Below are 25,972 nucleotides of genomic sequence, written 5' to 3'. Positions count from 1 at the left end.
AAGCATTTCCAATTTGCTTTCTAAATCAATGTGTTCAGAGCCCTTTGCTTCCGGAAGCCAGGATGTTGACACCTCTCACTTCCTTTTTTTAAAATTTATTTTATTGAAGTGTAGTTGATTTACAATGTTGTATTAATTTCTGCTGTAGAGCAAAGTGATTCAGTTATACACACACATATATATATTCTTTTTCATGTTCTTTTCCATTATGGTTTGTCACAGGGTATTGAATATAGTTCCCTGTGCTGTACAGTAGGACCTTGCTGTTTATCCATTCTATATATAATAGTTTGCATCTGATAACCCCAATCTCCCAATCCGTTCCTCTCCTCTCTCACTTCCTTTATTCCTTCCCTGCTAAGTGGATCTGGCCAGATGCTGATCACACATGATTGTGATGTCAGTTCAGACAGATGAACCTCAATTCCACGTGTATTTTAGGAAAACTAACACTTAAGACTTAAGAGAGCTAACGGCATACAATAAAGAGAAGATGAATCACTATTCCAGACAGCAGAATAACTGGAGCAGACAGAACAAGAAGTGAAAATAAGCTTGATATCCTCTGGTAGATGAAAGAATATTGGAAGTGGGAAGCCAGAGGAGCACATTATAAAGACGACGCAGCCAGAGGCATTCGTTGTGAAAAGTATAACTGCTGAAATGAAAAGCTCAATAAGTGGGCATCATAGAATGCAGGCAGCTAAAGATGAATAAGTGAGCTGAAATGTCAGGTCAGAGAACCTTCCATGAGGACTTTCGTGGTCTGGAAGCAGCAGTGAGGAGTAAAAGGGCCGCCCACCTGCCTCTAATCTCGTTGGCAAAGATCTGTGGGAGAGAAGAAAATAACCACCCCTAGAGAAGGCTACGGGAAGAGATGTTCCCTGGGGGAGAGCAGGTTTCCCTTGGAGCAAAGAGAAGGCAGAAGAGGTTGCCTTCTCTGACCTGGTTGGTACAGAACCTGACTTTCTGGGAGCTCAGTGGAAAGGTTTCAGGAGTTGTGGTGAGAGGTGGGAAAGTTGGGGATGGAAAGTAGAACTTGCTGAGTCATAAGGGGATTAAAGTGTAGAAGATGAAGGGTGATCTAGGCTTCTGGAACCCCTTGTGGTGACTACCAGAAATTGGGATGAAGGTCAGAGTTAGTTCTGGTGGATGCAAAGTTGTGGAGAGAGGTGGCTACCAAGGCTGTGGGCACTGGAGACAGGGAGGGGCAGAGAGTCTGTAGCTTAAGGCCTGACAGTTGGGTTTTCTCTTTTTTGTAATGCAAGTGCCTGATTTAAGCTTTGAGTGCTGAGGCATCCACTTCAAAGTTGGCTATCTGGACTAAAAACGTTACCAGTCACGTAACTATTGGGTTGGCCAGAATGTTTTGGCCAACCCAATAGATAAAGAGCCAGACTACTTCCACACCCCACCACTCTCACCCCACCTCCTGCCCCAGGCTCCTTTGTCTTAGAGATCTTGGTTCGTTTCCATAACTGACCATTCGGGCCACTTGTTTTTTTCTCTTCCCATGCTTTAAATTCCCACTCTTATGCTCTAAATTCACCAATAAAGAGTGAACCCACGAAACCTTAGGCCTCCACCCTTGACCCCAATGAAAGCAGAACCCCAGGCCTGTGCTGGTTCTCTCTCTCTCTCTCTTTCTCTACCCATGACCTCACTGTGTGAGCCCAGGTATGCTGTGTAATTTCCAGGACCTGTAATAAAACTTTTCCCCCTAAGTTTCCTGAAGGATATTGCTGAAGGGTGTCTTGCAATCATCATAAGAAGCACAAGGGCCAGTCCGGCCACAGCATTGTTTGTCGATAGGCAAGACCAGCACACAACACAGTCCGAGGTGTTTAGGACACACCTGTCTGGCCATCCCCGAGGCCTCCAGTTTGCTGGGGTCACCTTGCCCTCTAAGTTTTAACTGTAACTACAATACATTCACCAGTTGACTCAGTTTCTGGGCATTTATTCCACAGATACTCTTGCACAGGTATGAGCTTGGGAACCACACAAATGTCCCTACACAGGGGCCTGGCTGTATAAGCTATGATATAGTCTTAACAGTGGAACACTATGCAACATTAAAAAGTTAGGGAAATAATGCACGATGTAAAAAAAAATTGGTGTAGAGTAAGGCGAAAAGAGTAAGCTCCAGGACTGTGCTTATTAAATGTAGACCCTCGACGTGGCTTCTGAGCCCTCTCGGCTCAGTCGAGTGTAATCATGTGTCTCCCAATGGTTCCCTCCCTCGTTCCTACCCTGAGCCCACAAGATGGGGGGTCTGGGCAACCTCCTGCCTTTCATACTCACCTTTGGGGTGATCAAAACCATCCCTCCACCAGACTCATCTCCCCGAAACTGGACCCCACTATTATTTTATGACAAAGGCAACCCGGTTCTGGGGCCCCCTACGATCTTCAACTGGAAGCCCACCTTGGAGCCAGTTCCCCCAAACTTTCCAGTTGTCAATAAGCTGCTCAAAGCCCAGAATAAATCCAGCCCTGCCTGGACTCACTAGAGTGGACTCTGTTGTCTGCAACCGAGAACTCTGCCTGCTGCAGTAATAAAGTGGGTCGGCATTCAAGAGCACAGCCCCGGGACACCCTCAGCTCGGGCATCCACAGCTTATGTCCCGGGGCTGGAACCAGCGTGCTACCTGTGTCTCTGCTCCCCATGTGAAGAATTAATTGTCCTGCTTTAAAATTTTTTTTTCTTTTGGCCTCACCTCGCGGATTGTGGGATCTCAGTTCCCCAACCAGGGACTGAACCTGGGCCACGGCAGTGAAAGTGTCAAATCCTAACCACTAGACCACCAGGGAGCCCCCTTGTCCTGCTTCTTTATGTCACTAGCTCTCAATTCAAAGTCCAAGGAGGGCAGGTCAGGTTGCCTGACTCCTGGTCATGTGTCTGTTTCCTATCTCAAGGGAGGCTGGGAAAACAAACATCTGAACTTTGAGGCTTCAGTTGGGAAGGATGCGCTCAGCCTATTCCCAAGACCCACGTGGTCGGCGTTTTTCCAAACACAGGAAGGGATGCCAGACAGCTAAAAATTCCAACAGATATACACCATATCGCTTATTAGTTTGGTGTAGATCTTTCTAGAGCTCTCAAAATATGTGTACATAATCCCGTGGTTGTTGTTTTTTTTTGTTATTTGTAGGTTTCTTTCCAATTAATAGTACGTTTTGGGGGATCTTTCCATATCAGTACTTACCTCATTATTTGTAATGACTTTCTAATATCTCATAGTAGAAATTTACTAGCATTTATTTAATCACTCTGTTATCAATCAACATTCAGCTTGTTTCTAATCCTTTGCAATTAAGAACAAAGCCTCAGTGAACAACCTGGTACCTATACCTTTGTCCACATGTGTGATTATTTCTGTAGGATAGACTCTCAGAAGTGGAATTTCTGGATGAAAAGGGTACACGTATTATACATTTTAATAGATACTGACATCCCAAAGATTTTTATCAATTTACTTTCTCTAACAGTGTTTGGAAGGGTCTCTTTTCCCAGTCCTGTATATAATTAATAGTTCACATTTTATTGCCCATCTTTGTGTGAACATTCATTCCTCAATATTGTTTTAAATTGCATTTCTTTCACTAGTGAAGCTGCATCTCTTTTCCGAAGTGCGTTGGTCTTTTGAAGATGATAGGCTTTGTGAATTGCCTAGCTGCATATTTTACCCATTTAAAAAATTGTGCTGTTTTTCTTTTTCCTATTGCTATTTAGGAGCTTTTTGTATATCAGGGATTTTAAGCATTTGCCTTTTCTAAGTGTTACCCTTGTCAACATTCACGTCCTGGGACACTAATGGGGCAGGGCCCGTGAATGGCCACCAGGGGTCGGAGCTTCCCTCAGCCAGGTATGAAAGACTGCCTTTTGGCATTGGGAGGGATATTCAAGGGATCTCCTTGCAGAAGGGCTTGCTCTGACTCCTTATATCCTTTGCTTCTTATCTTTGAGAGGTTTCCTGGTTAACTAAGGGGATATCAAGGGGGACAGCCACTGGCATTTTCTCTGGGCCTTGGCAGTACCACCCCCATGTCTAGGGGCAGAATAGAATGGTAGTTAAGAATATGGGCTTTGGGTGGTGGGGGGAGGGAGGGATTGGGAGTTTGGGGTTAGCAGATGCAAGCTATTATAGATAGGATGGATAAACAACAAGGTCCTACTGTATAGCACAGGGAACTATATTCAATATCCTGTGATAAACCATAATAGAAAAGTATGAAAAAGAATATATATTCTTTTATATATATGTGTATATATAATATATATATATATAACTGAATCACTTTGCTGTACAGCAGAAATTAAACACAAGATTGTAAATCAACTATAATAAAATTTAAAAAAAAAAAGAATGTGGGCTTTGGCATCAGACAGATGTGGATCCTACTCCCAACTCTTCCCCTTTTGAGCTTTGTGTGACTGGAAAGTGACCTGGCCTCTGAGCCTCCATTCCTGTCTGTGTGCCATGGGAATGAAAACCCTCACTTATTTGGATTAAATAAACTGCTGGGTGGCAGGATCTCACACATTCAGTCATGAAATATGTATTGAGCACCTATTATATGCCAGGCACTGTCCTAACTTCGGGTGGATGACAAAACAGACAGAAATTCTGGCCTCATGGAGCTGATTTAGGGGGAGGCAGATAATCCACAAAAAAAACACAAGGCAGAGAGAGGGTGTCAGACAGTGATGAGTGCTTCGGAGTGAAATCAACCAGAGAGGCGGGACACAGAGAGAGCTGGGGTGTGCAGAGAGTGGTCAGGGTGTAACGGGACGAGACTTGTACCAAACCCAAGTTCGGCAGCTCCCTGCTTGAAAGGCCAATACTCAAGAGACAAGTGTTGGTGGAAAAGGAAAAGTTGCTTTATTCAGGAGGCTAGCAACCTGGGAAAATGATGGACTAATGTCCTAAGACCATCTCCAAGTTGCCGGTTAGGAGACAAAGGTTTTTTTTTTTTTTTCTTTTTTTTGGCTGTGTTGGGTCTTCATTGCTGCGCACAGGCTTTCTCTAGTTGTAGCGAGCGGGGGCTACTCTTCTTTGTGGTGCGCAGGCTTCTCATTGCGGAGGTTCTCTTGTTGCGGAGCATGGGCTCTAGGCGCGTGGGCTTCAGTAGTTGAGGCACGTGGGCTCAGTAGTTGTGGCTCGCGGGCTCTAGAGCGCAGGCTCAGTAGTTGTGGTGCATGGGCTTAGTTGCTCTGCGGCATGTGGGATCTTCCCCAACCAGGGCTTGAACCCGTGTCCGCTGCACTGGCAGGCTTATTCTTTTTTTTTTTTTTTTTTAATAAATTTATTTATTTATTTATTTTTGGCTGTGTTGGGTGTTCGTTTCTGTGCGAGGGCTTTCTCTAGTTGCGGCAAGTGGGGGCCACTCTTCATCGCGGTGCGCAGGCCTCTCACTGTCGCGGCCTCTCTTGTTGCGGAGCACAGGCTCCAGACGCGCAGGCTCAGTAGTTGTGGCTCACGGGCCTAGTTGCTCCACAGCATGTGGGATCTTCCCAGACCAGGGCTTGAACCCACGTCCCCTGCACTAGCAGGCAGCCTCTCAACCACTGCGCCACCAGGGAAGCCCGGCAGGCTTATTCTTAACCACTGTGCCACCAGGGAAGTCCCGGAGACATTGGTTTTAAAGGCCGAGTTAGGGAGGGCGTGACAGGGTTTATGATCAGCTTGTGTACAATTCTCGGATTGTTTGGCATCAAGATACAGTTTTGAGCATCACCTATCTCGTTTCAACCAGTCTGGGGTCTACGTGCTTGCAGCCAGCAGCTTTCATCTGGTGGGGTCTGCTTCCTGTAACAACAGCGTAGGAATGTGTGTCAGGCCTTTATCTGTAGCTTTCAGGGAACAGGGAGCTTGGGGACTGCTCTGTGGCTGATTTAGAGTCAAATTGTTACCAGTTTCCCCACCCAACTGTGATTCTTTGTTTCTACATCCTCACATTTTCTAACTCTTGAGCCAGCCTTTTGAGACTTGAGGGGAGGCCTGGAAGACTAAAGCATTTCTACAAGCAAGAGGATGCGGGGGTGGGGGTTTGTCCTGGGAAGGCCCCATAGGGTCCTGCTTGGTTACAAGGGAAGGTCTCTCTGAAGAGGTGACATCTGAACAAGACCCTGAATGAGGTGAGGGAGGAAGCCTGTGGATATCTAGGGAAGAGTGTTTGGGGCAGAAAGAAAAACAAGTGCAAAGGCCCTGAGGCAGGACTGCGCTCTGTTTACAAAACACTGGAGAGACAGAGTGGCTGGAGTGGCGGGAGTCACTCTAGGGACTTTAGCATTTTTGCTGGGTGAGATGGGAGGAAGCTTTTGACCAGGGAAGGGACAATACCAACTTAGGTGCTCATAGGATCCCTCCCGCTGGCTGTCATGTGGGAACAGACGGTGGAAGGTGAGGGCAGGAGCAGGGAGCCCAGTGGGCAAGCAACCGCAGTGGTCCAGGCGGGAGATGTTGATAGTGCTGCTGGAGCTGGTAAGAAGTAGTCAGGTTCTGGAGAGATGTGAAAGCTAAACCACAGACTCTGCTGTTGCATTGGCAAAGCTGGTTTCCCAGTAAATATGGGTTTCCTTTCCTTTTTGACCAGCCCACCTAAGGCTCCCGAAGAAGGTTTTCACTTCCCATTTCCACATGGGACCTCAGACTGGCCCGGACACGTGGGAACCCAGCCAGGGCCAGACTTCAGAGTCCCTGGGCCATCCAGGGAAGTCGCTTGCTCTCTCTGGGCCTCTGTTTCCCCAGTTTTACAGCAGGACAGGGAACTTCCAGCAGGCCCTGCCTACGTTTGCCTACCAGGAGAGCAACCAGGGCGAGCAAAGGGCATGAGTTCCGGGCCGGGGACCTGGTCAAAGATGAGGAGATAATGGGACGTTGAACAGTAGTAAACTGAGGAGGGCTCTACCAGCCTCTCCCTGGGCTGGCTGCCAGAGCACTTGCACACGGCCCTTGTCAGGGGCATGGAAGTCCAAGCCATCTCCCCTCAGAGCTGAGGTTCTGGGCTGGATCCACCACCTGCCTGCCTCTAGAGGCCCTGGCGATTTCATGGGATGTTCTCTGCAGACCAAGGCCCCTTCAGGAGGAAGCACTCCGGGGGACTTTGACGGCCCATGGCTCAGCATCTTGATGTTCCCCATGGCCGGGGCGAGCCCTGGGTGGGGACCCTGCTCGTAGGTGAGGAGTGACTGAGGGCTGCGGTGGGGGAGGGCGTTTCTCAGGGGTCTGGCCAGCCTTCAAGGCCTGGCTGGCCCCACTTTTGACTCCCCATAGCCCATGTACTTGACATATATTCATCGTGCTAGATCCAGGGACGGAGTTTCTCTCTGTTCAGTGATCATGTCTAAAAGGGAGGCTGTGGGGCAGGGTGGCTTTGTGTGGGACCAGCCAAGTTAATGTCTTGCTTTAGCTCTGTCACCTCTGTGACCTGAGGTAAGTCACTCAACCTCTCTGATCCACTCAATTTCCTTATTTGGGAAATGGGCAATGATTGGACCCCCCCTTAGGGCTGCTGTGAAGACCAAATGAACACTGTTTTGAGTGCCTGGAAGGTAGTAGGCAGGGGGCTTTAGGCTGTGATTAATGAGAATGATGAAAAGATAAAAGGCAGGGACTAGGATTACAGTCCGGTAAGTGATGATACTCTCCGATCGGGCTTCCCTGGTGGCGCAGCGGTCGAGAGTCTGCCTGCCAATGCAGGGGACACGGGTTCGAGCCCCGGTCTGGGAGGATCCCACATGCCGCGGAGCGACTAGGCCCGTGAGCCACAGTTACTGAGCCTGCGCATCTGGAGCCTGTGCTCCGCAACAAGAGAGGCCGCGACAGTGAGAGGCCCGTGCACCGCGATGAAGAGTGGCCCCCGCTTGCCGCAACTGGAGAAAGCCCTCACACAGAAACGAAGACCCAACAGAGCCATAAATAAATAAATAAATAAACCCAAAAGTTAAAAAAAAAAAAACTCTCTGATCCTCACCAGGTACTGAAGATGGGCCAGACACTACTGCTCCAGGTGCGTTCATAAGCAGCTCATTTGGTCCTCACAATCCCTCTATGAGGGAGCACTGTTACTATTAGCCCCATTTTCCAGATGAAGAGACTGAGGCCCAGAAGCAGCACAGCATAGTTGCCGACGTCATGGATTCAGACCCAGCTCTGCAAGATACACTGCGTGAGCTTCTACAAGCCATTTAAGCTTTCAGGGCCTCAGTCTCCTCACCTGAAAAATGGGTAGTAATAATCCCTGCCTCATAAGGTTGCTGTGAGATTCTGTGGGTTGCTACTTGTAAAGTATACAGAAAATCCCTTTTACACAGCACATCCTTAATATATGTTTGAAAGAAAACTGCCAGAGGTGTGGGTACCTTGCCCAGAGTCATACAGCCATGTGAAGTGGGTGCTAGAATCAGAGACTGGCTCTAGCATCTTCCCTGTTCATCACTTGTAGTTGCTTTTCAAGCCCTAAGGGAGGTACTTGGAGACCATGAGGAGGCACCCAACATACTCCCAGGAGGTCAGGAAACTGGTGGAGGTGATGTCTAAATTCATCCTTGAAGGATGAGCAGGAGTTCACCAGGCAAGGGGAGGATAGTATCTCCCCAGTCCAACCCTCATTGCCTTCAAGAAAAGAAAAAAAAAAAAAAAAAAAGAAAAGAGAAAGAAAGAAGCCCAGTGGAAGGAAAAAAGAAAAAGCACACACATTCCCATGATGTGGGTTTAATCTGGCTGGTATATGAAACTCAAGTGAGTGATCAGCAAAAGATGAAGAGATGGAGCTAGGGAGGAGAACAAGAGATATGTCATGAAGAGCTGCATGTATAAATCTGTTTTGCATGTCACAGATTATTTTCTTAGGCTGAATTCCTGAAGGTAGAATAGTTGGGTCACATTTTAATCCTTGATACATGACGTAAAATTGCCCTTCAAAATAACTATGTCAATGTAGCCTGCCACAAAGTGTGTATGAGAGTGCCCGTTTCTGAATATCTTTGCCCACACTGGGTATTATTGCTTTAAGAAGTTTTGGTGATTTTATGCCATTAAAAGTTTCCAAGGGGAGAATATTTCCATTGAAGTCCTGGGGACAGTGGTGTTTGAGGATGAGGGACCTGGAGGGATTTGTAGGATGGATGCCAGGTGGGAAGGATGGAAGGTAGGAGGGAGGGAGATCAGTTCATGGGTTTGACACCCGGACAGAGGTTCAAGTACATGACACCAAGTGGCTTTTAGTTTTGAGATGCTTCTGATGGGGGGGGGGAAATCCCAGTTGGAAAACAAGACCTCCTGAGGAGGTCCCCATCGTTTTCCCCTTCAGTGACAGGGAAATCACTACCTTGCCTCCTGAACAGCCTGTTACATTATCTGGTTCCTCTGACACTTTTCTGTTACTATCTGTATTAGTTTCCTAGGGCTGTCATAACAAATTACTACAAACTTGGTGGCTTAAAACAACAGAATTTTATCTCTCACAATTCTGGAGGGCAGAAGTTGAAATCAAGGTATTGGCAGGGCTGCACTCCCTCTAAAGGTTCCAGGGGAGGAGACTTCCTTGCCTCTTCCAACTTCTGGAGGCTCCAGGTGTTCCTTGGCCTGTGGCTGCATCACTCTTATCTCTGTCTCCATCTTCACATGGCCTCCTCCTTTGTGTGTCTATGTCTTCTCCTCTTTTGTCTCTTATAAGGACACTTGTCACTGGATTTAGGGCCCACCCAGATAATCCAGGATGATCTCATCTTGAGAGCTTTAATTTAATTACATCTGCAAAGACCCTTTTCCAAATAAGATCACATCCATAGTTTCCAGGTGGACATATCTTTTGGGGGACCATCATTCAAACCACCGCACCATCATTCTTATCATTGGAAATCATCTTCTAAACACAGTTGCATTCCTCACTATTCACTGGCCATGCAGGCTTCTTTTATTTCCTCAGACAGTCTATGCTCCTTCCCTCCTCTGGGTCTTTGCACATACTGTTCCCTCTGCCTGGGTGTCCTTTCCCCCATCTCACAATTTTTTTTTTTTCTCAATCTGGATGACTCCTTCTTCAGATCTCAGTCTAAACTTTACACCTTCATGTTGCCATTGCACCCTGCACCTCTTCATTAATACTGCGGTATGTAAATTTACATTTATTTGGATGGATGGATGGATTGTTAATGTCCATTTTTTCCATTGGACCATCCACAGGCTCCATGAGGGTAGGGTTTTGATTTTACAGTTCATTATCTTATCCCATTGCCCAGCTGTGGTCCTGGCACATGGTAGGTGCTCATCAAATGTTTGTGGTATGACTGTTGATTGAATAACAGTTGAAAGCTCCCATTTATTTAACTGCTGTGTTTCTCACTCTGTCCTGGGCATTTTACGTGTCTATCCTCATGAACCCTCAAGGCAGTGTTGCTTCTATTTTAAGAAAACAGAGGCTCAGAGGCTCAGTGAAGCCACCTGTCCTAAGTCATTGTCACAGGTTGGGTTTTTCAGAAGCAGACTCTGAAATGGAGTTGGGGGAGGTGTTATGAGTCGAATAGTGTCCTTCCCCCCCCCAAAAAGATATGTTGAAGTTCTAGCCCCTAGAACCTCAGAATATGACTTTATTTGGAAATAAAGTTGTTGCAGATGTAATTAATTAAGATGAGGTCATACTGCACAGACATAGAGAACAAAGGTATGGATACCAAAGGGAAAGGGGTCTGGTGGGAGGAATTGGGAGACCCTGATTGACACATACATATTATTGATACTATGTATAAAATAGACAACTGATGGGAACGTACTGTATAGCACAGGGAACTCTACCTAATGCACTGTGGTAACCTAAATGGGAGGGAAGTCCAAAAGGGACAGGATATCCGTATGTATATGGCTGATTCATTTTGTTGTGCAGTGGAGGCTAACACAACATTGTAAAGCAACCAAACTCCAGTAAAAATTTTAAAAAAACGATGAGGTCATAGTGGAATAGAGTGGGCCCCTTGCTCCAACATGCTTGGTGTCCTTATAAGAAGACAGCCATATGAAGACAGAGGATTGGAATGACGCTCCGACAAGGCAAGGAACGCCAGAGATTGCCAGCAGAGCACCAGAAGCTGGAAGAGGCAAGAAACAATTCCCCTACAGGTTTCTGAGCGAGCACGGCTCTGCCCATACCTTGATTTTGGACTTCTGGCCCCCAGAACTGTGAGACAATAAATTTCTGTTGTTTTAAGCCACCCAGTTTGTGGTACTATGTCATGGCAGCCCTAGTTAACTGACACAAGTGCAGGATGTTTATTAGAAATCAATACCTGTGAAAGGAAGGAGGGGGAGGCAAGACTGGGCAGAGAGAGAGAAATTGATCAGTGATGCAGGCCTGACAAAACTTCAACTGATTTAGCCGGGAGCTCAGGAGAGAGTATTGCCCCCCTCAGGGTTGTTCCGTATCAGGATGAAATGGCCAAGACTTGCTCAATCTCCGGATATAGGCCACCCTGGGAAGGACATGACCTTGGAGGAGATGACAGCTGGAGGCCATCTGCTGATTCATGGGGCAAGTCCCTCCTGGAAGTGGTCCTGTCCAGCTGTGGAGCTTTTCATGTAACTATCATCGTCTCCCCGAAGTCCTTTCTGACCCTCTAACTGGGTCAGGTGTCCCCTCTGGTTTATCGAAATCCCCTGGAATTCCACATCCCAGCTCCTCCCACTCGGGGCCATCACTGTGTGGGGCTGAGTCTGTCTCCCTCACTGGACCATGAGTCCCATGAGGGCACAGACTGGAATGGCTTGATCCCTGCTGTACAGAAAACACTAGTTAAATGAAGTAACAAATGGATGAATGGATGGATGGATGGAAGGATCAATTAATGGTGGTTCCCTGATGCAGCAGATTACACTAAATCTCCTTGTTCTATGCTCCCAGTGACATCTTTCCCCTAGATGATATTTTCTAAAAATAGCTCATATTTTGAGTCCTTACTACGCCCTTTAGAACTGGGAAGCCCCAGGAGGGCAGGGCTAGGACTGACTTGGTCACTACTGTGACCCCAACACTGCCCAGCACAGAATGTGGCTCAGAACAGATGCCCAGTAAGTGTTTGTTAGGTGAAAGATTAAATGAATAATCAACATTATACATTGACTAATACTTTGCATAACATTTGCTATTTTCTAGCATCACTGCCTCTGCCTAGATTCGGCAAAAAGGCCACACATATGTATCTGAAACGACTTAGTCTCCTGGGGTCATCTATACAGTATCTCCTTCCCCTCCCCCATCCCTAGTCCAAGGGCAGGGACCAAGGGTACAACGCTAGGCAGTTACTATCTGCAGGATCCCAGGCCAAGGGTGTCACGTACGTTAGTTCATGTCGTCTTCACAACAGCCCCATGAGGCTGGCGCCTATTTTTGGAGGAGACTGAGGCTCAGAGGGGGAAGGTCAGTGTGGCCACGTTCACCGAGATGGGCAGTGGTTTTGCTGGGGTTCAAGTCTCCTTCTCTCTCCATCCCCCCTTCACAGAGAAGCTGGCCCCACCCACCATCACAGCCTCCACCTTGGCGCCCCTGGAGCTGCGGGACTCTGTGACCCTGAGCTGCCAGTCCCCAAGCAATGACGCCACCTTCCAGTGGTACACTGGCAAGGAGCCTGTGGTGGGCAGCGGGCAGCTGGAGCTGTCCCTGGACCAGCAGAGACTGACTATCCACCAGGTGACCCGGAATGATTCAGGACCTTACCACTACGAGGTCAAGAACCCTGCCATCACCAGGCTCAGTGAGCCCCTGCTCCTCTGTGTCACCTGTGAGTGCCCATCCCACACCCCCTGCCTCCTTTAGGGTCACCTCCCTGAAACCCACCTTGCCTGGCAGGTTGGGCTGCGGGGGGCGGGACCCCGGGGCACATGGAAGGGTTATAAAGGCAGGATCAGCTGCAGGTGCCCATGTCTTTCCTTTTTAAAAAATAATTTATTAATTAATTTATTTATTAAAAAAAATTTTTTGGCTGCTTTGGGTCGTCGTTGCTGTGCGCGGGCTTACTCTAGTTGCAGTGAGCGGGGGCTATTCTTCGTTGTGGTTCACGGGCTTCTCATTTGCGGTGTCTTCTCTTGTTGCAGAGCATGAGCTCTAGGTGTGCAGACTTCAAGAGCTGCAGCACGCGGGCTCAGTGGTTGCAGCACTCGGGCCCTCTAGCACATGGGCTTCAGTAGTTGTGGCACATGGGCTCAGTAGTTGTGGCTCATGGGCTCTAGATCGCAGGCTCTGTAGTTGTGGCGCATGCGCGTCATTGCTCCGTGGCATGTGGGATCTTCCCGGACTAGGGATCAAACCCGTGTCCCCTGCATTGGCAGGCGGATTCTTAACAACTGCGCCACCAGGGAAGTCCTGCCCATGTCTTTCTAAAGCATAAATTGGACTCTGTTCCTCCCCTCCTCACATCTCTTCCATGGCTCTCTAGTGCCCCCCAGGAGGAAGTCCAGCCCACTTAGCCTGGGCTACAAGGCCACAAGTCTCTGTTGGCCCTCAAAACCTCATTTCTCAGTACTCCTTACACACCACGGTCTGGCTGAGCCCCAGCCCCACACACTGTGCCCTTTTTTTTGGTGCCTCCCTTCCCACCACTGCTCTCATCCTTTGCCTGAATAACTCCTCCTCATCTTCCAGGTTTCAGCTCAGGTGTCCTTTCCTCCAGGAAGCCTTCCCTGACGCCCCAGCCTGGGTCAGCCACCCTCTCTGGGCTCCTCCATCCTTGCTCAGCTCACTCTAGATCATTGCTGTCAGGAACAAGTGTTTCTCCCCAACTGGACTGGGAGCCCTGTGAGGGCAGGGCTAGGCCTGTCTCAGCCTCTGGTGTGTCCCCAAACCCAGGACACTGCCTGGCACAAAGCAAGAGATCAAAAAACACTTATTGAAAAGATGGATAAATGCTCCCTCTCAGCGAGACATGTGTCTGCCTCTCTCACGGGTAGAGACGGTGCTGGAAACAGCTCTGTGGCCCCAGCAGAACTCATCCAGACCCTCGTACACAATAAGCCCTGGTTAACGTTGGTTCATTTGTCCACTCAACATATAATTACTGAGCATCGAACATGTGCCTGACACTGACACAGACATAGCCCCTTCCCTCAAAGAGTATACAGACCAGTGCGGAGCCCACTGACTCAGAGAGGGGAGGTGAGCTGCCCAGGGTCACACAGCAAGTAGGAGCCCAGGGAAGGGACCAGATTGAGAGGAAAAGGCCGGACCAGGCAGAGACCCCAGGTTCCCGGCTATGACTCTCTCTGGGAATTTATTTTGGCTGCTACAGATGGTCCAAACATGCCCCCAGTAACCGCCACTGACCTCAGCTTCATAGTTGGGTTCGACCTCACCCTCTCCTGCTCCACCATGTGCAACCCTCCAGCCCAGTACTCGTGGACGATCAGTGGGAACCCAGGGCCCTCTGGCCAGCAGCTCTTCCCGTCCACCTGGGCACAGTTGGAGTCTACACCTGCGAGGCCACCAACCCTGCCTCAGGCAGCCGCAGTGCCACAGACACCCTGATTATCATCCCTGGTGAGTGGGTGAGTCTGGAGGGGACTCTGGTTGACCAAATGGAGCTTGAGGAGCCCTGGGAGACCACCCACGCCAATCGCCGCCCTTCCACAGAGAAGGAAGAAATTTGGTGGGAGGGTATTCAGGAATTCTCACGGTCACAGAGGAAGTTATTGGATGAGACCACAGAGCTTTATCCTAAACCCTTGAGTTTCTGAAATTCATCATTGTAGTCTTAGGAAAATGCCCTGAATCTCTGAGAATCTCTGGCCCTTGAGTTTCTGTCCCTTTAAGGTTTTAGCAGCAGCCCAGAGGTGATTAAAATCACCTCCTGATCAATGCCTTATTAACTTATTCATTCACATATTTATTAAGCAACTAATATGTTCCAAATACTGTTCTCGGCATCAGGGATAGAGTGATAAGCAAAGAGAGATGTGGTCCCTGACCTCCTGCAGCTTAAGGTCTAAAAGGAGAGGTAGGCCATTAAAAGATTGTCACACAAATAAATACATAATTGAAAAATGTGTTAAGTGCTCTGAAGGAACAGAAGATATAATGAGAGGCTAATGGGGTAATGGGGGTTCAGATTTACATAGAGTCACTGGGGAGGTGTATCAGTTAGCCATTGCTGCATAACAAACAGTCACAAGAATCTAGGTGGCCTTTCTGTCTATGATAACAAACAATTATCACATGTCTGCAGGTCACCTGGGACTGCTCTGCTGTTCTCAGCTGGGCTCACTCACACACATGCAGCTTGGTTGGGAGGTCTGCTTCTCCAGACTGGGCCTGGCTGGGCTGGACTCCTCACTGTGGGTTGGACTCAGGTCTGCTCCGCCTGTGTTCATTCTGAGGCTTAGGTTAAAGCAATGGCACCTTTCCAAGAGGGAGCTCTTCTTCATGATTATGGCAGAGGTGCAAGGGGGCACACCCAAGGACACAAGCACATTTCAAACACCTGCTTGCATCATGTCTGCCAACATCCTACAGTCAAAGGCGAGGGACAGGGACTTCCCTGGTGGTCCAGTGGTTAAGACTTCACCTTCCAGTGCAGGGGGTGCAGATTCGATCCCTGGTCGGGGAGCTAAGATCCCACATGCCTCGTGGCCAAAAAACTAAAACATAAAAAAACAGAAGCAGTATTGTAACAAATTCAATAAAGATATTAAAAAGGGTCCACATCAAGAAAATCTTTTTAAAAAAGGCAAGGAATATATTCTGCCTTTTGTGGAAAGGACTGCAAAGTTACTTGGTAAAGAGCGTGAATACTGGGAAGAGTGTAGGGAGGAGTGAGGTAAAGAATTGCAGCCAATGATTTAGTCTACCACAGGAGGCTTCTCAGAAGTGGTGGCATTTAAATGGAGACCTGAAGGATGAGCAGGAGGTGAGTTATTGAAGAGTAAATGGGAGTGGGAGAGGGACTGGCATGTGCCAAGGCCCTGTGGCAAGAAGAACTTTGGTGTGTGGAAGGAACAGAAAGAATACTAGCCTGGGGCATATTAAACAAGGAGAAGAGTAGTAGGGGGTGGGGCTGGAACAGTTAGCAAGGAATGATCATTTAGAGCCTTTGTCCTAAGGAACCAGGAGCCAAGGATGGTCCTTAATCAGGAGAGACACACAATCCAATCTTTTTTTTTAAAAAAATATTTAAATATTTATTTATTTGGCTGTGCTGGGTCTTAGTTGTGGCACACGGGATCTTCATTGCTGTGTACGGGATCTTCATTGCAGCATGCAGGGTCTTTTTTTTTTTAATTAATTAATTTATTTTATTTTTGGCTGTGTTGGATCTTCATTGCTGTGCACGGGCTTTCTCTAGTTGCAGCGAGCGGGGGCTACTCTTCTTTGCGGTGCGCGGGCTTCTCATTGCGGTGCCTTCTCTTGTTGCAGGAGCACGGGCTCTAGGCGCATGGGCTTCAGTAGTTGTGGCTCGCAGGCTCTAGAGCGCAGGCTTAGTAGTTGTGGCGCATGGGCTCAGCTGCTCTGCAGCATGTGGGATCTTCCCGGACCAGGGCTCGAACCTGTGTTCCCTGCACTGGCAGACGGATTCTTAACCACTGTGCCACCAGGGAAGTCCCAGGATCTTTTTTTTTTTTTAATTGCGGCATGGAGGCTCTTAGTTGCAGCATGCGTGCGGCATCTAGTTTCCTGACCAGGGATCGAACCCGGGCCCTGTGCATTGGGAGCATCAGGAAAGTCCCCAATCTTTATCTTAGGAAAAGATCTTTTTGCTGCCACATGGGCAGCAGATTGCACAAAGGCAGGAGATTAGAAGGACAGTTAGGAAACTGTAAATGTATCACAGTATCTGTGTATATATTATCTCTTTTAATCTTTATGAGGGGCAGTGCAATTATCATTTGACTGGAAGGACACTGAGGCATGGTTTCATGGTAACTCATCAGCTAGTGAACTCAGTCTGATGCCAGATCCTGTATACATAGCCAACTAGAGTAACGCTGTCCAACAGGAATATAATGCAAGGCACATATAGGATTTAAAATTTTCTAGCAGCCACAATAAAAGAGTAAAGCATAACAGGTGAAATCAATTTTAATAATTTTGTTAACCCAATATATTCAAAATATCATTTCAACATGCAATCAATAGAAAATTTGTTGATAGCTTACATTCCTTTTTTTTTTCCATTTTGGAAATCCATTGTTTATTTTATACTCATAGCACATCTTAATTTGGATCAGCCACCTTTCAGGTCCTCAATAACCACATGTGGCTGGCAGCCATCGTACTGGACAGTGCAGATCTAGACTAGATTATACTAACTAGACTGCATAGGAGGATGTGTGAATTTCCAGGCCCTGGGAGGAGGTGGCTTCAGGAAAGGGGTGAGATGCACAGAGGTCTAAGGGGAGGAGGTTAAGGATTGCAGAGGTCATCAAATTAACTGTGAGGAGGATCCCCCTTATCTCACTGCCGTTCCCTCTTTGCTCTGTGTCCCTGAGCAGAATACATGCCTCAGCCCAGCATCCTGGCTGACAGTGTCGCCCCCGTGGAGAACACAGGCTCTGTCACCCTGATGTGTGTCCCCCCAAAGAGAGTCATAGCTATCAGGTGGTTCAGAAACAGTGATGTCTTTTCCGGTGGGGGCCGAGGGGAGCTGTCCCCAGACCACAGGCTCCTCAGCCTCCGGAACATTACATGGAGTGACACCGGGCTCTACCAGTGTGAGGCCAGCAGTTCTGCCACTTCCAGCCTCAGCAACCCCCTCCCTGTAAATGTGAATTGTGAGTCTCTTTTGCCTTAGGCCTTGGGGGCACCCTGGGGAGGGAATGGAGCAAGTTCAAATAATAATAATAGTTACCAGTATTTGTTGAGCACATACCATGTGCCAGGCACTGTTCATGTTGGAACTATTTTAATCCTAACCCACAAACTGTGAAGCAGATACTATGATTATTCCCATTTCACAGATGAGGAAATCAAGGCTTAGAGAGGTTAAATCAGTTTCCCAAAGTTCATACGTGGTAGTCAGATTTGAACACAGCATCTGGCTCCAGAGCCCCGCACTTAGCTGTCTTGCTAACTTGTCTCCTCCTTGCTTCCTGAACCATGAGACTTAGAGGCCATCTCATCAAATGTCCCTTTATTATGACTGGAAAAACTGAGGTACAGAGAGAGGGAGAGGTTACCCAAGATAGGTAGGAGTTGTTTGGTTAAGGGGAACAGAAACCACACGAAGCTGAAAGAAACAGGAGAATGTACAAGAAGGTCACAGAGGTGCCATGTGGAAGCCAAGGAATTCTGGACTTCTCTTTTTTCTGTGGGGCTTTCATTCTCAGGGGTTGAATGACAGCCCCAGCAGGTCCACACCCACAACCCACCCCCTTAGCCACCACAGGAGAAAGAAAGTTCCTCAATCCTTTGCAGTTCCAGCTAAAGTCCCAAGGCTGACTCTCATTGGCCCATTTTCGGTCATGTTCCCCCCCCCCGAACCAGTCACTGTGGAGGGAGATACTGTGCTCTCATTGGACAGTCAGGGGTCATGTGTCTGCCCACAGCCTATGAGGGGCAAGCAGGAGGACCCACCCCAGTGGAACCAGAACAGGCAGACTGAGGCTGGAGGAGGGATAGTTCCCTAAAGGACTTCACTACTGGGCTGAGGAGTTTGGATGCTGGTCAGGCAAAATCTGCATATGGCCCTCAGCTGGGTCCACCCTGGGGCAGGAGTGGGGTTCAGTCTCTCTTTTTAGATAAGAGTCATGGGCTGGGGCAGCACCACCCCTACCCCTATGGGGTTGCTCTCAGCTCGATGCTGGGATTCCTAGCGCAGTGCTCACCCTGTGCCGCTACCTTCCTTTCCTCTCGCCACCGGCATGGGGATCGGTGGGTGTTTTGGTTGACAATCAGGCTTCATGCTCTCTGTATTCAAGCTTCTTCTCTTAAGAGGAATTGAATATTAATGTTAATAAATCAGATTAACTAGTCACTTATTGGCAAATATCTAGTACTGACCACAGGCCAAGCAGACACATATCCCAGTGAGTCCACACAATCCAGTGAGGTGGCCACTCTCTTCGCTGATTTTCACAAATGAGGAAACTGAGGCTCAGCACTAACACATGCGATTGCTAGGATCGGACTTCTGCCCGTCAGACTCCAAAACCTGGACTCTTAATCCTCGTGCTATAGCACCTCCTCTCACGGGTGTGTAAGGAATATAACTTAGAAGGAACAGTGGTCCCTCCACCTTCTTCCTTCTCTCTCCTTCCCTTCCTCTCTCTAACATGGTTGGGGGTGGGTGGGTCATGGTCCCATTTGTGGCAGAAGTGTGATAGAAGTCGGGCAGAACTGTGACTCCGTGGGCCTGGGCTAGAAGCAGAGAAAGTATAGCGCGTTCTCCTCCCTTTGAAATGTCTGTTCTGTCTTCCACAGATTGTCCTGATGTCCCGGTGATAAACCCCATGGACTCTACCTTTGTGGTTGGCTGCAACCTCACCCTCTCCTGCTTTGCCAACTCCAGCCCCCCTGCTGAGTACACATGGAGGGCGGATGGGAGTCCAGGGGCAGCAGGGCAGCTCCCCTCCATCCTGGATATCACACTGAACAGCTCAGGGCTGTACAGCTGCCACGCTGTCAGTGCAGACGCAGGCCTTCAGAGCATGGCCCAGCTGGCGGTCCACATCAAAGGTGAGGGGCCTCCTCTTCTTATCCATCCATCCACCCACCCACCTATTCCTCCATCAACACACATACCAGCCTATCTACCCACCCATTCACTTGCTTATCCATCCACATACCCACCCGTCATCCATCCCTCCACCCATCCTTCCAACTACCCACATACTCACCCAGCCACCCATTCACATAAACATTCACCCACCGACCTATCCATCCACCCAGATAGTCAACTCAGTATGGGCAGGGAGGGTCAGAGACTTCCAGGCGGAGGAAACAGTGAGTGCAAAGGCCCTGTGATGGGATGGAGCAAGGAGAGTTTGAAGGCCTGGGTTTGGTTCACCTGGGTTCTCTGAGAAATAGAAGAGCCCTTATCATAAGACTTCGAGGTCTCACGATGAAACTGCTTCCATAGAACAGGTGCCTTCCCTCCCCGTGTCCACTTCCTTGGGGCTTAAAGATCAATTTAGGGGCACAAACAGCATCAGGCATCTTCTGGTCTCGGTTTGGCCTGGGGGTGAAGGAAGGTGGGCTGGGCATGGTTCTTGCCCTCAGGGAATATACAGTCTACAGTCTAGCTGGAAGCCAGGATGGAAACCTAGAAAGGAAACTCAGCAAATTACACCTGCGTGCATTCACTTATTCAACAGATTGCATGTGTCTTGATTATAAGACTCAAATTCCACGCGCCCCCCTTTTCACTTTGTTATTAGCATACCCACAGCCACCATTAAAACAATGATGCAATGGGTGATGGGCAACATCTTCAACTGAGAAAATACAGCATTTATGAAGCACCTACCGTGTGCCTAGAATGGGGTTAGGCCACAGGGAGACAGGAACGTAGTGTAAGCATGGTTCCCCCAGAACCCAGGATGAGTTTAAGTGATAGATGAAATGTCCTCAGGTGGTACCTGGAAATGGTGTGAGGTATCATGACATAGAAAGACAGTCCCTCTTAATTTAGTTCAGTCTTTCTGATTACATTGAGAGAAAGTCTTGATTTGAGCTAGTTATCTTTAACTCTCTCCTTAGCACTTGCTAATTTCTTGGCCTAACAAGGAGAGAACAAGACTCCGTTGCTGCATCTTGCTAGAACTGAGTGGCATCGCTTTGTTTATATGGAACTTCTTTTAGAAGTTAATTTTTTTCTACTTAAATTTATTTAATTAGAATTGTGAGTCGATATAAAGAAACATATTAAGGCAATAATGTAAGCGGGGAAAATATTGTGAAGGGAGAAAGTGAATGATGTTAGTAAAGTACTGTGTCGGGGAAAGAAGAGTGGGTGGGGGCTGGATTCTTGGGTCTTGGGCCTTGGGGGAATCCAGTATTCTCCTCTCTGAGCCCCAACCTCTCCATTTGCGAAAATAGACACTGGAATCAAGGAGCTCCCTCTTCGGGTCTTATGACTGGGAGGGCTGTAGATTAAAGATGCTCAGCTGAGAGGGCAGTTGAAATCCAGGGTGGGTGGATGGTTCACGGTGGTGTCAGGCCTCTGTAGTGGTTCCACATGGCCGCTGTAACGATTCCGCTCTTGGTGGCTTACAACGACACACAAATGTATTCTCCTATGCTTCTGGAGGTCAGAAGTCCAAAATCAGTCTCATGGGACCAAAGTCAAGGTGTAGGCAGGGCTGTGCTCCTTGGGAGGCTCTAGGGGAGAATCCATTTCCTTGTCTTTTCCAGCTTCTAGAACTGCATCCCTTGCATTCCGTGGCTCATGGCCCCTTCCTTCATCTTTAAAGCCAGCATCACAGCATCTTCTCTCTTTGACTCTGCTTCTGTCTGCTTCTGTCTACTTCTTTCTGCTTCTGTCACGTGGCCTTCTTTATTCTGTGTCAAATCTCCCTCTGCCTCCCTCTTATAAGGAAACTTGTAACTGTATTTAAGGACCCACCTGGATAATCCAGGCTAAAATCCCTATTTCAAGATCTTTAACTTCATCACATCTGCAAGGTCTCTTTTTTACCATGTAAGGGAACAGTCACAGATTCCAGGGATTAGGAACTGGAGATCTTTGGGCACCTACCACAGCTTCCCCCACTCTGTTTCTCTTCTGCTCCATAGATGCCACATCTGAGAATGACCAGGGCCCAGCATTCTATGGGCCACCCATCCCTGGAGGGGGCATCGCTAACATCGTGCTTGGAATGGTGGTTGGTATTGCTCTGACGGCCACTGTGGCCTATTTCCTGGGCTTCATGAGGGACCAGGTAGCCGTGATTCTCTTTTCCCTAAAGGAGGGTTGGGTACCTGTCTATGAAGGGAGCTTGAGGTAAACGGGAGTCCTGGATAGGATGAGGATAGAGAGAGATGAACCAGATTCCTGAGTTTTCCTTCTGCTTTGATGGAAATTTATGGTGGACAAGTTGGCAGAGCCCAGATTGTAGAGGCCTTGAATGCCAAGCCGAAGGCCTCAGACTTTACCCTGTTGGACCTGGGGAATCAAAGAGTGCTCCTTGCACGTGAGACACCCCTCCACTCCTCTGGGCCTGGTGGGACGGCTGGCTAGGAGAGGGTGCAAGGGTAGTGAGTGGGGAGCAAGAGATGAGTGCTCCTTTCTAGGTATGGAAGCTAATGGTGAAAAGGGAGGCATGGGACTCTTTGCAGAGACCTTGAACTCCAAGCTGAGGACTTGACTTCTCCCATGGGGAGTTAGTGAGTGCCATCTTCAGGCAAATGTTCAACATCCTTCCCTTGATGTAGGCCTGGGGCGTGGAGATGGGAAGGTGTTGAGTGAGGGACGAGAGAATGGAGTTCCCTGTGCATGTGTGTGCATGTGCCCGTGTGTGTGTGTGTGTGTGTGTGTGGTGGGGAGTGTGGAGGGAGAGGGGTGGTGATGTGCACTCATGGTGGGAAGGCTGGCAGGGGTTGTATCGTGGGGGCCTCCAACACTAGACCAAAGGATTTCATTCCTTGTCCCGGGGAGGCAGTGAACAACTACGCCCCTTATACTGCGCCCCCCTTCCCCACCCCCAGCCCTGGGGCAGAACCTAAATCCTCTCTCCTTTGTCTTCCCCTCCAGATCAGGGCAGCTGTGTTTTCTCACCTGTAAGTCAGGTCATTATTGCTGACAGGGGGTCACCAGATACGTTGAAACCAGGGCTGGGGGCGGTGGGAGTGAGTATGGGGGGTGAGGGGGAGGGAGGAGCTTGGAAGCTGTTAAAATACCTCTGTAGATAAACCATGTGCACCTTCTTGGCCTCTGGGGGGGATGAGGAGGGGCCCACTGACTGGTCTAAGGACTCCTGTTTACCCCAACCCCCCTTCCCTTTATTACCCTCAAAAGATGTATGAAGAGTGAGAGCTTGAAAGGGTGGGGAGTGATTGCAGGAAGTCAAGAGAAGTTGAGGCAGCTCCTTCTCAGCCGGTCCCAGTCCTGGCATTCCCAGCTCAGAATGCACATCATGGACAATGTGAACATGATTCCATTGGAATGTCAGCTCCGTGGGGCAGGGCCTTGTCTGTTTTGTTCGCTACTGTGTCCACAGTACCTGGAGTAGTGCCTGCCACACAGTAGGTGCCCAGTATATATTTGTTGACTGATTGAGTGAGTGAATAGATAATTTCTGGGACTGCAAATTCTGCGAGGACCAATGCACAGACTTTCAAAGCAAAAGCACTGGATTGAGTAGATGCGTCACCATCTAAAATCAAGGGCCTCTATCAGGCAGAGTTCTCCCAGACCTCTCTGTGGCTGTTCCCTCCTCTAGTCCTTGGGCTTCCTGGGTTCAGTCAGTGAAGGTTGTGATGCAGGGAGGGGTTACCTTCATCTCCACACGTGGCTGAGCTTTAGCCCTCATTGATCCTGCTTTTGTACTTTGCAGATCCAGACAATTCAACGTGGAGTCATGGTCCAGAAGGCCAGATACCACCCCGATATTCACCACTTGGACTTTTCTCCTGTCAAAGAAAAGAAGAAGGCACCCCAAACGCAAGCAACATGTGAAGAGATGCTCCAACTCGGAAGTGCTAATTGAAACAACAGGATATAATTATACACATGGTAGCCTGGAAATCTGAGAAAGCTGGGTGATGACAGGTGTTCATGGGGACATAGGGTCACAGGAACCTCAGACACTGCTGCTGGGAATATGGGTGGGGACGGTGATTCTGTAGGACAACCTGGCAAGACTTGGGCAAATCAAGCATGTGCAGCTGCCTAGGACCCAGCAATTGTCCTCCTGGATACAATACCCCAAAGGATTGTTCTCACAGTCCAAAGGAACGTAGAAAAAGGTGTGCATTGTGGATGTCCACGGCTGGGGGAGTTGGCAGGCAAAATGGTAGATCCACGCTGGAGAGCGTTTGCAGCAATTAGAAGCGCTGTTTGTTCATGTAGCCACACAGACGGATCCTAGAAACGCGATGGTGACTGGAAAAAGTAGTGTATATTCATCAGAGTAGGTAAAACTAGCTGCTGTTGAGGTATCTTCTTTTTTTTTTTAATTTATTTATTTTATTTATTTTTGGCTGCATTGGGTCTTCGTTGCTGTGCGCGGGCTTTCTCTAGTTGCGGAGAGCGGGGACTACTCTTCATTGTGGTGCGCGGGCTTCTCATTGCGGTGGCTTCTCATTGCGGTGGCTTCTCATTGCGGTGGCTTCCCTTGTTGCGGAGCACGGGCTCTAGAGCGCAGGCTCAGTAGTTGTGGCTCACGGGCTTAGTTGCTCCGTGGCATGTGGGATCTTCCCGGACCAGGGCTCAAACCCGTGTCCCCTGCATTGGCAGGCAGATTCTTAACCACCGCGCCACCAGGGAAGCCCCGAGGTATCTTCTTTGTGTTGATTGAACAGTTCTGTATCCTAACTGTTGTGGGGTGAATACATGAATCTCTACATGTGATAAAATTTCATAGTACATACACACACACACACACACACATACACAAGTGCATGTCAAAGCTGGCAAAATATGAATTAGACCTGTAGTTTAGTTAATAGATTGTACCGATGTCAATTTCTTGGTTTTGATAACACCTAAGGTTAGGAAGAGCTGCATGAAGGGTACATGGGAACATTATTTTTACAATTTCTTGTGAGTTTTTAATTATTTTAAATTAAAAATTTTCTAGTTTGAAATTTTAAATTAAAAACCATTTTTAAATTTTGAGCATATAAAATAATGGAATCATCTATTGTAACAGTTAGGCCCCCAAATCTCAGTGGCTTAACAAAATAATAGTTCAATTTGGGTGGGTGGGGCACTCTGCTGCACGAGTCATTTTGGTGCCCCAGGCTTTGTCCCTCTTGGGGCCTCATTCCCCTCTAGAGCCTTCTCCAGTCAACCAGTGGATGGAGGTGGAGGATGGGAGGATTTTATGGGTCAGGCCTGAAAGCAACTCCCATCACTTCCATCACATCAGATTCCATTGGGCAAAACTTGGTCACATGGCCACACCTAACTGCAAGGGAGGCTGGGAAATGTAGTCCAGCTGTGAGTCCAGGAGGAAAATGGGAACACAGTACTGGTGGTCCTTGACCATCTCTGCCACAGTAAGAAACAGGATGAGAATTTTGACACAATACCAGAGTCACACATTTTAAATATATGAACGCCAAAGAGCAATACCCATTTTTAAATAACACAAACAAATAAGAATATACACTTTAAATCCGGTAGAATGGTTGGCTGTACGGGAAGAGAAAATGGATTTGGGAAAAGTGATAAACTGAAATAAATATATAAATATGATGATGACAATGTGCCATAAACAGAAGACTGAGTAAATTGCGCCTCTTTTCCTGAGATCCAACCTTTTATTTTTTTATTTTTGTATGTTCTATAATGTGCTTAGTATATTAACATTGTCATACTTTTTTTTTTTTTTTTGGCTGTGTTGGGTCTTTGTTGCTGCACACAGGCTTTCTCTAGTTGCAGCAAGTGGGAGCTACTCTTCGTTGTGGTGCGCAGGCTTCTCATTGCAGTGGCTTCTCTTGTTGTGGAGCATGGTCTCTAGGTGCGCGGGCTTCAGTAGTTGCAGCACGTGGGCTCAGTAGTTGCAGCACGTGGGCTCAGTAGTTGCAGCTCGCGGGCTCTAGAGTGCAGGCTCAGTAGCTGTGGTGCGCGGGCTTTGTTGCTCGGCGGTATGTGGGATCTTCCAGGACCAGGGCTCGAACCCGTGTCCCCTGCATTGGCAGGCGGATTCTTAACCACCGTGCCACCAGGGAAGTCCAAGACCCAACTTTTTAAAAAGCCACAGGTTCTTAAATCCTCCATGCTCCCAATTCCTACTCTCAGCCCTTGTGACTTTCAAAGGGTGAGAGTAGATGGAAATTCTCAAAGATCAAGACCCTGCCTTCATCCCTAAGTCCTACAGAATCAG

General features: G+C 48.2%; 1 protein-coding gene across 1 annotated transcript in view; it reads left to right on the top strand.

The window, feature by feature from the left end:
* The first annotated feature begins 12,440 nt into the window (after positions 1-12,440).
* LOC130705687 (carcinoembryonic antigen-related cell adhesion molecule 5-like) overlaps positions 12,441-25,972 on the top strand; it is a 43,950-nt gene continuing 30,418 nt past the window's right edge. The window contains 3 exon segments of the mRNA XM_057533726.1: positions 12,441-12,777; positions 14,281-14,448; positions 14,451-14,528. Of these exon segments, the coding sequence (XP_057389709.1) occupies positions 12,441-12,777; positions 14,281-14,448; positions 14,451-14,528 (583 nt within the window).

This window comes from Balaenoptera acutorostrata, chromosome 19 (assembly GCF_949987535.1).
Source record: "Balaenoptera acutorostrata chromosome 19, mBalAcu1.1, whole genome shotgun sequence".
NCBI lineage: Eukaryota > Metazoa > Chordata > Mammalia > Artiodactyla > Balaenopteridae > Balaenoptera > Balaenoptera acutorostrata.
Note: the sequence above shows the minus strand (reverse complement) of the source record. Positions and strands in the feature narration are given on the sequence as shown.